Source organism: Anguilla rostrata, chromosome 6 (genome assembly GCF_018555375.3).
Source record: "Anguilla rostrata isolate EN2019 chromosome 6, ASM1855537v3, whole genome shotgun sequence".
Taxonomy (NCBI): Eukaryota; Metazoa; Chordata; class Actinopteri; order Anguilliformes; family Anguillidae; genus Anguilla; species Anguilla rostrata.
The window spans coordinates 18,177,731-18,191,120 of NC_057938.1; the positions used below are offsets into that span (position 1 = coordinate 18,177,731).

The 13,390-nt window shown below is 41.9% G+C and overlaps 2 protein-coding genes and 1 long non-coding RNA gene across 5 annotated transcripts in view; 1 reads left to right on the top strand and 2 right to left on the bottom strand.

Annotated features, from left to right (window-relative positions):
- Positions 1–211: 211 nt before the first annotated feature.
- Positions 212–2,862, bottom strand: LOC135256740 (uncharacterized). The gene is made up of 2 exons (XR_010330512.1): positions 2,748–2,862; positions 212–1,332 (listed from the first exon to the last, which is right to left on the bottom strand). It is a non-coding gene; the product is annotated as an uncharacterized LOC135256740 (long non-coding RNA).
- LOC135256732 (apolipoprotein D-like) lies at positions 1,622–3,280 on the top strand. The gene is made up of 4 exons (XM_064338825.1): positions 1,622–1,793; positions 2,093–2,214; positions 2,297–2,382; positions 2,742–3,280. Exons 1-4 carry the CDS (start codon positions 1,677–1,679, stop codon positions 2,975–2,977), a joined length of 561 nt encoding a protein of 186 aa, XP_064194895.1. The 5' UTR covers positions 1,622–1,676; the 3' UTR covers positions 2,978–3,280.
- Positions 3,281–11,608: 8,328 nt separating this feature from the next.
- Positions 11,609–13,390, bottom strand: part of LOC135256728 (SLAM family member 9-like) — a 66,724-nt gene continuing 64,942 nt past the window's right edge. For 2 of the 3 annotated variants that reach the window (XR_010330507.1, XR_010330506.1), the window contains 3 exons: positions 12,776–13,048; positions 12,423–12,533; positions 11,609–12,114 (listed from right to left, as the gene is read on the bottom strand). Coding sequence is in view for 1 of the 3 variants with exons in the window: in XM_064338820.1 (XP_064194890.1) it covers positions 11,996–12,114; positions 12,423–12,533 (230 nt within the window). In the remaining 2 variants the exon portion in view is untranslated. The remainder of the gene's footprint in view (positions 12,115–12,422; positions 12,534–12,775; positions 13,049–13,390) is intronic. The other variant, XM_064338820.1, reaches the window with a different exon arrangement.

Below are 13,390 nucleotides of genomic sequence, written 5' to 3' on the forward strand. Positions count from 1 at the left end.
GCTGTGCCCTCTACAAGAAGCAGACCTCTGGCACAAAATCTGATAGACCTTAGAATAAAAAGAAGAGGCAGCTGGATGCCAGTGCTGTGAAGGACACATCTGCCTATTTGCACTCTTCTGGGCTGAATCACAACACTGCAGTGATGGTACAGGCCTACTAGTATGATTGGGCATTTTAGATTGGGAGGAAAAGAAACAAGGGATGCAAATCTTCAAGATTCAAGATTCTTTATTGCCATTTGTAACAAGTACAATGGAATACTTACTCCCCATTCACTCCTGCAGTATAAATTATATACGTAGATTTCAAACAATAGATAAAAAGTAAGTACGTACACAATAAGTACAGAATAAGTACAGAACTGAGTAAGACTTTTCAAGACTATGGCACATTATGGCGGGTGGTGCAGAAAAGTGGTAAAGTGACCAAGTGCAGTACAGTAACGATAGCAGCTTAATAAATAATAAATACAATAAGGTTGTAATGGCCCAAACTGTAATATTTATGCAACAATATAATTATGGTAATAGCAGCACTCCTGATTCAACAATCTAGCAGATGACGCAAGAATGTTATAAAATGACAAGTGCAGTACAGTACAGTGAGAGTGCCTGCGTGCTGTATAGGGTGCCTAGTGCAATCATAAGTCCAATAGCCTAATTGAGCGCTTAACAGTTCAGTAGGCGCACTGCCTGTGAATAGAAACTGTTCTTGAACATGCTTGTCCTGGTTCGGATGCTGCGGTACCGGTGACCAGACTGCAGGGGGGAGAACAGTTGGTGCCCAGGGTGGTTGTGGTCCTGTATGATGGAGTTGGCCTTGTTCCGACACCTGATCCTAAAGATCTCCTCGATGGATGGAAGTGCACACCCGATGATCTTTTCCGCTGTCCTCACGACCCTCTGGATGGCTTTCCTGTCCTGTGCAGTGGTATTGCCATACCACACAGTGACACCACCCGTTAGGACGCTCTCTATAGTGCCGTGGTAAAAGTTCACAAGCCATCGGGTGCTTATGCCGCATTTCCTGAGGCACCGTAGGGGGTAGAGGCTCTGGTGTGCCTTCTTGAGCATGACCTCTGTGTTGTGGGTCCACGCTAGGTCGTCGGAGATGTGTAGTCCCAGGAAACGGAAGCAACTGACGATTTCCACCGGCGTCCCGTCTAGGCTGATGGGGGAGTGGGTGCCTCGGTGGCTCCTGAAGCCCACAATGAGCTCTGTAGTCTTGCTGACATTCAGTGCAGATCTTTGAAATCATTCCAAGGAATCAGAGCTCTTCTGTGGGTTCAACATACTGTGTCAGGAACTACACTGCTAACATGATGCTGTTCTCTGCATTGGAAATATAAGAGATCATTTTAATGAGATAATGCTGAAAAATACTGACAGCACTGAACACAGCTGTGTGTGTAGTGTCTTCTCTGTTTGAATAGTGGTTTATATAAAAGTCAACCTGTTTATATGATGATCTGTGTTTGTGTACGTTTATTAATAAAAAAGTTACACATGAATTGTATTCATTTGAAAATATGGAAATGTTTAATAGCTCATACAGGCCAAGGAACAAGCAGCCCAAGGCACTTTAATAAAATATAAATAATGAATGAATGAATGAATCCATTCACTGGTGCTGCTATTGTTCCTAATCATTCCAGATTAAAGCTGGCCTTGAGAACATGAAGGCCTCTTCTGCCCTTTTTCTCCCTCTACTCCTGTCCCTCAGCAATGCTCAGGTACCCCACTGGGGTACCTGTCCAGAGCCCCCGCTCCAGCCAAACTTTGTCTTGAAAAAGGTAACACCCCTCTGCAGGCTCATCCAATAAAATGTTGAATTGGAGTCATGACCCATACAGCCACATGTAGCTTAGTGACATTAGAGCAATTGAGTGAGGTACTTCTATGACCGTAACTGTAAATAAAAAGAGCATTTTTAGACAAATGCACTTCCAAATGTAAAGTTTCAGTTTTGCTGAACGATTTAAATAAAAAACCTGACCTGCAGTGTATTATAACATCTTTCACTTTTCCATGACTTGCACATTTATGTTTCCTTTTCTATTTAAATTCCCCCCCCCCCTTTTTCTGACCCCAGTTCCTTGGGACATGGTATGAAGTTGCAAAACTGCCAGCCCAGTATGAAAAAGGGAGGTGCATTGAGACTAACTTGACCATGAATGCGGATGGGACTATTAAAGTATCCAGCTCAGAAATACGGTGAGTGTTCAAACTTCAGCTAAGTGATGTTTTCCAAGCGATCCAGATTAGCTATCCTACCAGACACCATTTCCTATTGCAGGAAAGGACAGTTGAAGACTCTGGAGGGGACTGGTATCGTTGAGGACATTAATCAGCCAGCCAAACTGGGAATCAGCTTCTCTTTCCGTAAGTATGGAGAGAACCACAGTCATGTAATGGAAACGTAATAGATACTACCAAATCAGAGTGCCATTGTGTACCCACAACGCGCAACAACATTTGTTTTGACTGTTAAGGGTTGATTTTATATTTGTTACCTTTCCAGACCTACGCGTGTTCAAATGCACCATTTCAGTACCACTTTTATTTTGGAAAATTTTATTGTTGAAATTCTATTCATATAAAACATTAGGGAAGTCACAAGCTACTGTGGAAACTATAATTGAGTTAAAGTTTGGATATAATGCACGTAACCTGTGTGTGTGTGTGTGTGTGTGTGTGTGTGTGTCTGTGCATGCGCGCATGTGTGCTTGTCTCTTGCACAGTCGCACCTTACTCCCCGTACTGGATTATATTGACCGACTATGACAAATCGGCACTGGTTTACTCCTGCACTGACATCCTGAGGGTTTTTCACGTGGACTTCGCCTGGATCCTGGGCCGCACACGCACCCTTCCGGCAGACACCATCAACAAAGCGAAAGACATTTTTACCAAAAGCAACATTGATGTCACTAGGATGGTTGCATCTAAACAGCAGGGCTGTGACAAAGAGTTTTGAATGGCCAAAACGCAAAAATGTCTAATGGAGATTACAATGATGGATAGGTTAAGGAAAGTACAAAAAAAAATTCTATTACCTATTTGAGGTCCATCTGACGGACAAACTTGTGACCCAGAAATGCATAATTCAATCATCTATTTCAAAGCTTTTTTCAGGGAAAATATGTATTTTTAATCATTACTGAATATCTATAGGCCTGTATATTGATGTTTGAATTAGCTTGTGGCTTTTATAGCTTTTCTAAATAAGTACATACCCAGTCTTATTAAACAAAGTATACAATACTAACATGCAAATCGATACCATGGTATTGTAAATTTGCTGTAAATGAACTTCAGTATCTGAAACAAGTAGGTCATAATGTGTTCTCAATTTCTGGTATCGCTCCCTTTTTTCAGTTAACAATATGGAATTCTGCTGCCACTGTGTGGTCTAGGTGAAAATAGCATTCTGTACCTAATAAAAATTTCACTTGTCTAGCATACATACATATAGAATACTATAGAAAACATATTTGTGAACACAATTTTCTAAACTTATTATTATTATTATTATTATTAATTATAAATTTTATTCATGCAGTGCTTTTCAACACACAAAGCCCAAATGGATGCACAGAATTGTTCGAACGGAGTGTACAGTGCAGTTAAAAGGTATTTGCCTTCAGCTCATACAGGGTACACAGGAACTGGGCAGAGTAGTAGAACCAGGGGGCCAGAGATTGTCATTCTACGTGAAGCTCATAAACTCCACTGGTTACTCGAGGTACTACAGTTTAGTAAGCCTCTGGTGCCAAAAAAGTAAATCTCCCCATTGAAGTCCATTCAAAATTATACATTTACCCTGGCCAAATTAAATTATTTTAAACTTAACATTTCTTGACACTGAAATAATTACTCTCCAGATTTTCTTCTTCTGAGGGCCACAGATATAAGGTTTATTTAATTCCAATTTGGTCCGCACGGTTTTACGTCACAGTACGCGCAACTGCTTACACAGGGCACACCCGCACATGAACAAGTATGAAGCTGTTATTGACTCATCGATGTTAAAAAATTGAGAGAGCTGCCTGCACAGAATCATAGACTGTAGAAAAATATGGACAGTCACTCAAAGTGGGTTTACATGATGTTTGAAAAAGTCGATTTATTGTATTAGTCCAGCTAAAACTGGACTTTTAAAAATCATGTAAACATCACAGTCCGACTGAAGTCCGATTATCATACCTAACATACCGGACTAACATACCTAGATAATGAGGTATGGGGTTGATTTACTACGGCATGTATACGCTTCAATCGGACTACAAGTAGGCTACCATTCGAAGTCGATTTATTGTATTAGTCCGGCTAAAACTGGACTTTTAAAAATCATGTAAACACTGTAGTCCGACTGAAATTGTACGAAGTCGAATTTTTCAAATTCGGACCAACATAACTAGATAATGCGGTTCGGAGTCGATTTACTACGGCATGTATACGCTTTAATCGGACTACAAGTGGCCTAGGCGTTCTGCGCATGTTCCGTAATTTACATAGCAACTATATGCTCACGGTGGCCAAGCGGAATCGATAATATATAACAGAATCAGAAAATATATAACTTTAAAAGATTTAATTCAGTCTTCTACTGGGACCTTTGCCGTTTATTGGGGGTGTAACAGAAAATTTCGGTGCCGCTGACTATAATTGAATGTTTTTCACATTTACCGTTCGAATGAGCAAGTAGGCTACCATTCAAAGTACACCACCAGTGCACAACCTAACGGCCGCACAGCCGAACACTAGTGCAGGTAAATAGATTTGTAGTTGTATGGTGATGGGCATCTCCTCGGGGACTTTGTTTACCACATCTTTTAGAAATCTGGTGTTTCTGCCACACACAACAAAAGCCAGGGGAAGCTGTCACGGCAGATCCACAGTGGACAGTACATCTGAGAAAAAAAGTTAAAAAGAGGAGAGTTTGCAAGGTCGGCGAGGTTGCGTCAGAGAGAGTGGATATTTTGTTTCCTAACTATTTAAATAAGATTTTTAGAAAGTGTTCCACTTTTCAGTAACTTATATGGGTGTTTAACTAGTGTTTTATGTATTCTGATCTCCTTTTCACCTCTCTTCACTTCCAGTTGTCCTCTCTCCACCTACCTCTTATGCAATGTCCCCTCGCTGATCAATTAAGTATCCTATCATATGTGGAGACGATGTTGAGGACAGTTAGCTACCACTACGGATAACATTAGCTACAGTTAAATGCAAGATCTGGCACACAATGTTGTCGCTAGCAAGCTCTTGTAGAAGTCAAAGTCTCTAGCACGTCAACGCTAGCTACGTAAATCTGTTGCTCTTGTATAATATTGTAAAAGACTAAGGCCAGATGTAAATATGAATACGTACCTTTTTATGTAGCCTCTTTAATTTTTTTTAAATCTCCTTTTTTCTCTTCTGGAGAACTTCCGTTGTGTTGATTGGATATGCAGCATTTTTCTGTTGCATTTGTTTTCGGAGTTTGTGTGTTTTCGATTTTGCATCGTTTCTGTATTTGCAGCGTGTTTGCTGTTAATGTATTTGTTTTGGCTTTCTGCTGCACGTTTTTTTCATTTGCAGCATGTTTCCGTTGTTGTATTTGTTTTGGATTTTCGTCAGAATATGGACATTTTTGGGCCGTTGTAGCGCGTTTGCCCTTGTCGAGCACCGTACTATCGGCTGGGAAAAACGAAAGTGGTAGAATTGAATAGAGCTCAACCATAAATATTGTAGTGAACGTACATCTGCGTCGGCACATTGGACTGATTAATTAGTTGATTGCCGGCACCTGGTTCTGGGGGTGAATGCACTTTGGACTCTAGAAGGGAGAGAAAGGAGAGGTGCGGAGAGGAGAGAGACAGGAGGTGGGTTTGTGAACGAGACTGGTTTCTGAATGGTATAACAGCAAATGAAGCGATTAATCCTGCAGGTTACATGAACTTTGCAAACCAAGCGAGGGTATTTAAAATATAGCTCATCGGTCAAATTCATTGAAGTGTCGGGAAGCGTTAGTGCAGCGGAGGCAGCGAGGGACGCCGACGGCGTGGGACGCGTGCTCTTTTTCTCGGACGCTATTTTTTTTCTGTCGGCACCACCGGGACGCCGGTGGGCCTAGAGAGACGTGTGGCTCATAGCGGAACGACACCCCTACAAACACACTACGTAATGACAACGTTACACTTTGGTCGTAGTTTGGTAAGTCGCAACATTACCAACAGGTGACGTTGTGACAACATTGCTCTATGGTCGCAAAATAACCAGTCCTCATGGATACTGTTCTGCAACGTTGCAGTAACGTTATAGAATTACGTAAATACGATGTAATTTAATAACGTAACAATTACGTTATATCACAGTCCTCATCCTTTCTTCATTTGAAACGTCACTGATAGGTTGTCAGAACGTTTGTAAATGACGTATTGGTTTACAGTAAAATATCTATCTGTCTGCGCGTTTACGCTTGGACCGTTAACACGTTATATCCAATGCCGGGTTTATTATTGTTATTGTTATTGTTATTATTATTATTATTATTATTTTAAATATAGGATATGATGGATAAGCAGGTGTAGGGTTATAGGGTGACTGACATGGATAGGGATTTTATAGTAGGCCTAGGACTAGGTGTAAAGCATGGAGGATAAAATATAGTTTAGGGTGAAGGCATTTTTGAGTGTAAATCTATTGTCTGATACACACTCCGGAGCAAAAGCGGCAGGCGTGTACCCAAACACATGCGGCAGATGTGGGAAAACTCCCTTCCATGCGTGGCGCGAATGTCCAGCCAAAGACGCTGCATGCCGAAAATGCCGTAAACAAGGCCATTTTGCAAGGATGTGTACGAGACGGGCAGTACATCTACTAGAGGAAGACGTCTTAGAACAGGACAGTATTTTTATTGGGGCGGTACATAATGGACAGACAGGCTGGCATAGCGAAGTGCAGTTTAATGGGGAAACAGTGTCATTTAAACTGGACACGGGGGCTGCGGTTACTGCTATCCCTGTCAGCATGTACAGCTACTGCAGAGATGGACCACTACTGGCTACAAAGAAAAGACTTTTAGGGCCAAATAATAAAACATTGCAGGTCATGGGCCAAATTCAGTGTCAGCTGCAACACAAGTCAAAAACCACCACACAACCAGTTTATGTTGTTCGCTCGTTAGCTAGACCTTTACTGGGACTTCCGGCTATAGAGGCACTGCACCTGGTTGAAAAAGTACATGAGGTGGCGGAGTCAGGGCAGGCATACAAGCAACAGTTTCCTAAACTGTTCTCTGGGCTTGGCAAGCTGGAAGGGGATTACAAGATCAGGATAAAGACTGATGCTGTTCCATATGCTCTGACCACCCCAAGGAGAGTCCCTATCCCACTGATGGGTAGAGTTACAGACAAACTGGAGAGGATGCAAGACATAGGGGTCATCTCGCCGATTGAAAAAGCTACAGACTGGTGTGCTGGCATGGTGGTAGTGCCCAAGGCCAATAGTGATAAGATTAGGATTTGTGTTGATTTGACAAAATCGAATGTGGCGGTGTGCAGGGAACGTCACATTCTGCCATCAGTGGAACAGTCCTTGGCTCAGCTTCGCGGCTCTAAGGTGTTCACTAAACTGGATGCCAGGTCAGGCTTTTGCCATTCGGAATCGCGTCTGGGCCAGAACACTTCCAAAGACGCATATCACAACTACTGGATGGACTGGATGGAGTAATTTGCCATGCAGATGATGTGCTGATTTGCGGAGAGGGCGAGATGCAGCACAATCAGAGACTGACAGCAGTGCTGACAAGACTGCAAGACGCAGGCCTGACTTTAAACGAGAAATGCGAGTTTGCCCGGTTGGAGGTTATCTTTGTCGGTCACAAGGTCAGTGCAGCGGGGATTGCACCTGACCCAGAGAAAATAAGGGCCATAACAGACATGCCAGTGCCACAAAATGTTGCAGATTTACGCCGCTTTCTGGGCATGGCCACATACGTGTGCAAATTTTTGCCACACTTTACTGACACTGCAAAACCTCTGAGGGACCTGCTGGCGAAAGAAAACGAATGGACATGGAGCTATGTGCAGCAGGAGGCATTTGATAAGATAAAGACTGACTTGGGATCGTCATCAGTGCTGGCGCAGTACAGACCAGGTGCAAAAACGAGGGTGTCGGCCGATGCGTCGTCATTTGGTATTGGGGCAGTCCTCACGCAATTGCAGAGAGATGACCGATGGCAGCCTGTTGCATACATATCACGGAGCTTGTCGCAAACAGAGAAAAGGTGTGCACAAATAGAAAAGGAGGCATTGGCTGCCACCTGGGCATGTGAGAGACTGAGCTCCTACTTACTTGGTCTCTCTTTCACGTTAGAAACCGATCACAAACCATTGCTTTCTCTCTTGAGCTGTAAAGCTTTGGACGAGTTGCCACCCAGAATTCAACGCTTCCGCTTGAGATTGCTCAGATATGACTACAAAATAGTGCATGTGCCAGGCAAAGCCCTCATTACTGCAGATGCACTGTCCAGGGCACCGGTGGTGCGCACTCTCACTGAGGAGGAGAGAGAGCTGGAAGGGGAGGTTAAGGTGTTTGTGGACACCGTACAGCAGTGCTTACCTTCCTCGTTGAAACTCCAGCAGATTCAAGATGAGCAGCAGAAGGACCCAGTATGTCAGAAAATTATCCAGCTATACAGACAGGGATGGCCAAGACATGAAGAATTGCCTCAGCAGCTAAAGCCCTATCATACTTACCATGCTGAATTTTGCATTATAGAAGACCTGCTCCTGAGGGGAAGACGAATCGTGATTCCAGAGATCCTTCAGAGGGAAATGCTGGAGCGTGTGCACGAAGGACATATGGGGGTATCAAAGTGCCGTGCAAGAGCACAACTTGGCTGGGACTTAGTGCGGAAATTGAAAAAGTTGTTTCTCACTGTGCGGTGTGTGTGCAAATCTGTGTCTCTCATCCAGAGCCTCTGTTACCGTCGCAGTTACCCAAAAGGCCATGGAAAAAGGTGGGGACAGACATGTTTTTCTGGAAGAATGAGTCATATCTGCTTGTGGTGGATTATTATTCTCGTTACTTTGAGATCAGGAAAACCCCACTCATCAAGGCACATCATTGACACACTGAAATCCATATTCGCTACACATGGGGTCCCAGAATGCCTTGTTAGTGACAATGGTCCACAGTTTGTCTCTGACATGTTTAGACAGTTTGCCTCTGAATATGATTTTTGTCATGTCACAAGCAGCCCACGTTATCCACAAAGCAATGGGGAGGCTGAGAGAGCGGTGAAGACTGCAAAACTGCTTTTGAAGAAGAACAAGGACCCCTACAGGGCCCTGCTGGCACACAGGGTCACGCCGCTCCTGCATGGACCCTCACCATCGGAGCTCCTCATGGGGAGGAAGCTGCGCTCCCCACTGCCACAGGCTGCAGTGCAACTCAGACCCAAGTGGCCAGACGCAGGGGCCTTCGCAGCAAGAGACGGCCACATTAAGGACCAGCAGGCCCGTAGCCACAACAGACGACATCGTGCCAAAGCCCGACCACAGCTACAGCCAGGGCAACGAGTTTGGGTCACCACACCTGGAGAACCAGCTACGGTGATAAAGAGCGCCAACACACCTCGTTCTTATATTGTGGAGACAGCCATAGGTAATGTCCGAAGGACCAGGGCACACCTCCATGCCCTGCCAGAACCAGAGCAACGTGAAGACAGAGACACGGCTGAAGAGCGGGGAGGGGGTGAAGAGCGGGGGGGGGCTGGTCCAGTGGTGGCAGAACAGACACCTGTTAGACGAGTTCGGCCACATAGACATGCAGGCCCCCCTGGCTGGTTAAAGGACTATGTTTATTAAAAAAAAAAAAAAAAAAATGTTGACAAAAGGAAGTGTATGTGTTTAAAAGATAACACTTCACAGTAGCTAGTTGTTAATTTTCAATCTATGCCCGAGAAGGGGAGATGTAGTAATAGGCACGGTCTTGTGTGCCCTAGAAAGGTTGCCGTAGTTCTATGCGCATGTCAGGTGTGAGCAGTGGAATAAAGTATGGAGTTGCAAGCATGAAAGTCTCCGGCTGAGTAGCTTAAAAATCATACTTCTACAGACCTTATTACATTTGAGACGAATTAAAATATACTTACTCGTAGTGTCAATCAATGAAGCAGCTATCTTTTCTTTTTCGCGCTTAAATTCAAGTTTCCCACTTTCGTTTTCCCCAGCCACTGTAGGTTAATCTGATTAACACTAACACAAACATGAACAACAAAAACGCAGTCTATGAAAAAAATTCAAGCAGTAGTTAAGACACGAGTGCATTAACTAAGTCAACTAAGAAATGGCTACCTAGTTACAACCCTAAACTTACAGTCAATTTAGAGATGACATATTACATGTATTATCACTGGGCCTCACAACTGAGATTTGTCACAGAATGGGTTAAAGAGAGTTAGTTCTCCTTTCCAGGTTTGGAAAGTATAGGTCTGAGTACTGTATCAATGTTAGATGTTCCTTTTGTATGTTCCAGAAAGATGCAAGCTAAGATGAAAGAAACTTTTATAGTTAGTAATTTATGCAAGTCCTTGAATTGCATACGTAAATATCTTGGAATTGGCTAATATTTTTTCTTAGCACCTATTGCTAATAACCCCGACTTTGAATATACTTGTACAGATGTGGGGTTTAGAGATTGGAAGGCTGCTGGCATTACAAAAAAAATCAGGATTTATATCTGGGTGATGCATTAAAGTCTTTTCAGCAATTACAGGAAGAGTTTCATATTTCTTAAACCCACTTTTATCGTTACCTACAAATTAGGAGTTATTTGAACTCAACTCCATATTATACAGGTGGCAGAAAACTAAATACTCTGGATAACCTTATTATGAAAGCAGCAACACTCAATAAGAAAGTGATGACCTATATATATGATCAGTTGCTTATGAATGATAGGACTACCATGGATATTAAACATAGCTGGGAAAAAGACTTTGGTGCTCACCTAGATGACCAGACTTGGCGCAAAGTTTTGTACAATGCCAAAAAAAATTACTAGATCTGACAAATCACATAAAACACAATATAAGAATTCATAAATTGCATGTGACTCCTGAAATACGTAGTAAATATGATGATTCATGCTTTGCAGCATGCAGGAAATGTCAAAAACAACCTGGCACTTATTTTCATTTAATGTGGTCATGCCCATTGATCACAACATTCTGGTCTTCTGTTCAAATTGAAACTGAGCAATTTCTTGGAATTAAAACAGCAATGGACCCAAAACTATGTATCCTTGGTGTTAGCTCCTCGTCTGGTCAAAAGGCAAAATTGCAAAGTATCATGTTGTATGCCACACGCCTTTCAATCCTGCATGCTTGGCTTGATGTAAATCCACCTACATCATCAATGCGGTATGATGAATTACTATCAATTCTTCCTCATGAAAGGTTATCATAAAAAAGTCCCTTTATATTGATTACAAAACTCAACCAATATCATTAAATAGAAATAGAACATCACTAAATGGAAAAATATGCATAGATTTGAGCTAAATTGCACATCTGTCAGTTTTTTAATAGTACTTAAAAGTGAAAATGCTTTCATAAACAATGTAAAAAACAGAAGTCACTTTATATTTATTAAAAATAAAAATGATCAAATGAACATCACTAAATGGACAAATATGCATAGATTCAAGCTACATTACACATCTGTCAGTTTAGCAGTACTTCAAAGTGTAAATTCTTTCATAAATAAAATGCCACAGTATATTAACACATTGGGATGGCACATACAGGATGGCAAGTTACACCATACCAATACAGCACTGATTTACATTACAATATCGGTGATTCATTAGGCAGAAACTCTTATTCAAAGTGATTTACACAGTTGCACAGCAAAGATGAATGAAACAAATCACAGGAGGAAAAATAAAATGGGAATAAAATTAATTCGCTTCCTTCGTTTCAGTTGCCAGCAATGATTTATCTTAGTCATCATTTGAACAGGGCAACACATTGCGCTTTTTTCTGGTCCTTATAATAGACAGATACTGGATCAACAGAAGGCCTTGCAGACGGTGGCTCCTCTTCCATGACTGGCTTGTCAACTTCAACTATAATGAAACAAATCACAGGAGGAAAAATAAAATGGGAATAAAATTCATTAGCTTCCTTCGTTTCAGTTGCCAGCAATGATTTATCTTAGTCATCATTTCAACAGGGCAACACATTGCGCTTTTTTCTGGTCCTTATAATAGACCGATACTGGATCAATAGAAGGCCTTGCAGACGGTGGTTTTTATTAATTAATAAAATTAATTTTATTAATTAGGGCAGCAGAAGATTCAAATTATTTCAAATAACAGTATAAAATTGATTCCACATGGCATGTCTTGCTCTTCCAGAGGGTGTGGATCATTACCTTGCATTGTTTCACTTTTGTACTGTTTCTGCTTTTTCCTCTTGTACAGCAGTATTAGTGCTCCGAAGACGAGGAATGCTGATGTGGCACACAAGGCTGGAACCCATCTAACTGCAAAACGTATTACAAAGTGACATATTCACATTGTTTAATTTATCATCTTTTCGGGAAGCTTCTGGGTTATTTTTTCATTACATTTTTTACATTTTGAATATATTTGGCTTTTTTTGTCTTGTTGGAAAATTCCATTGATATTTAGCTAAAATTTCACCTGGTCATTGCTGTAGATTACAATCACCTGGTATTAAATCTAAGATTTTCTGTCTCTTTCTAATAGAGCATTATGGGTTCACCTTGTGATCGTTGCGGGAAGCACATTTCCAGATCAACAGAATCGCTGGTGGCTCTGCTGACAGGGTTATGAGCTGTACATGTGTATGTTGTGGATGGAGAGAGGGAGTGTAACTGGAGGTCTATCGCTTGGTCCAGGTGCACACAGCTGTCATTACCACAAGGGGGCAGAATTTCCCAGCTGTAAGTCACTGCAGTCCCCTGACTGCAGAAGCAGCTCAGACTGACATTACTCCCCAGGCACTCAGCTGTGATCCTGGGTTTAGATACGGGCTCTACAGGAGAAATAATCGAAAATTTCAACTTACTGTAACTACGTGTTCATATTGGTCACAAAGCAAACAGTTAAACATACGATAATAGACTCTGATCATTAGACATTATCATGTGATTGTAAATTCTATTATTTGTTAATGTTAAGCATTATTGTGTACCCCAAATGCTTGAAAAGATTTTCCTGACGGTATTAGCAGTGTAGTTTAGCTTAAATTTGGCCTCATTTTCTATGTTGACTTATTCCAAGTGTACGGCCAGCCAGTGTAATCAGTCCCTGAACTATTCTTGTCAATTCTGATAAAATTATGCATTCCCTATAATGTAATAAAACACTGAACAAA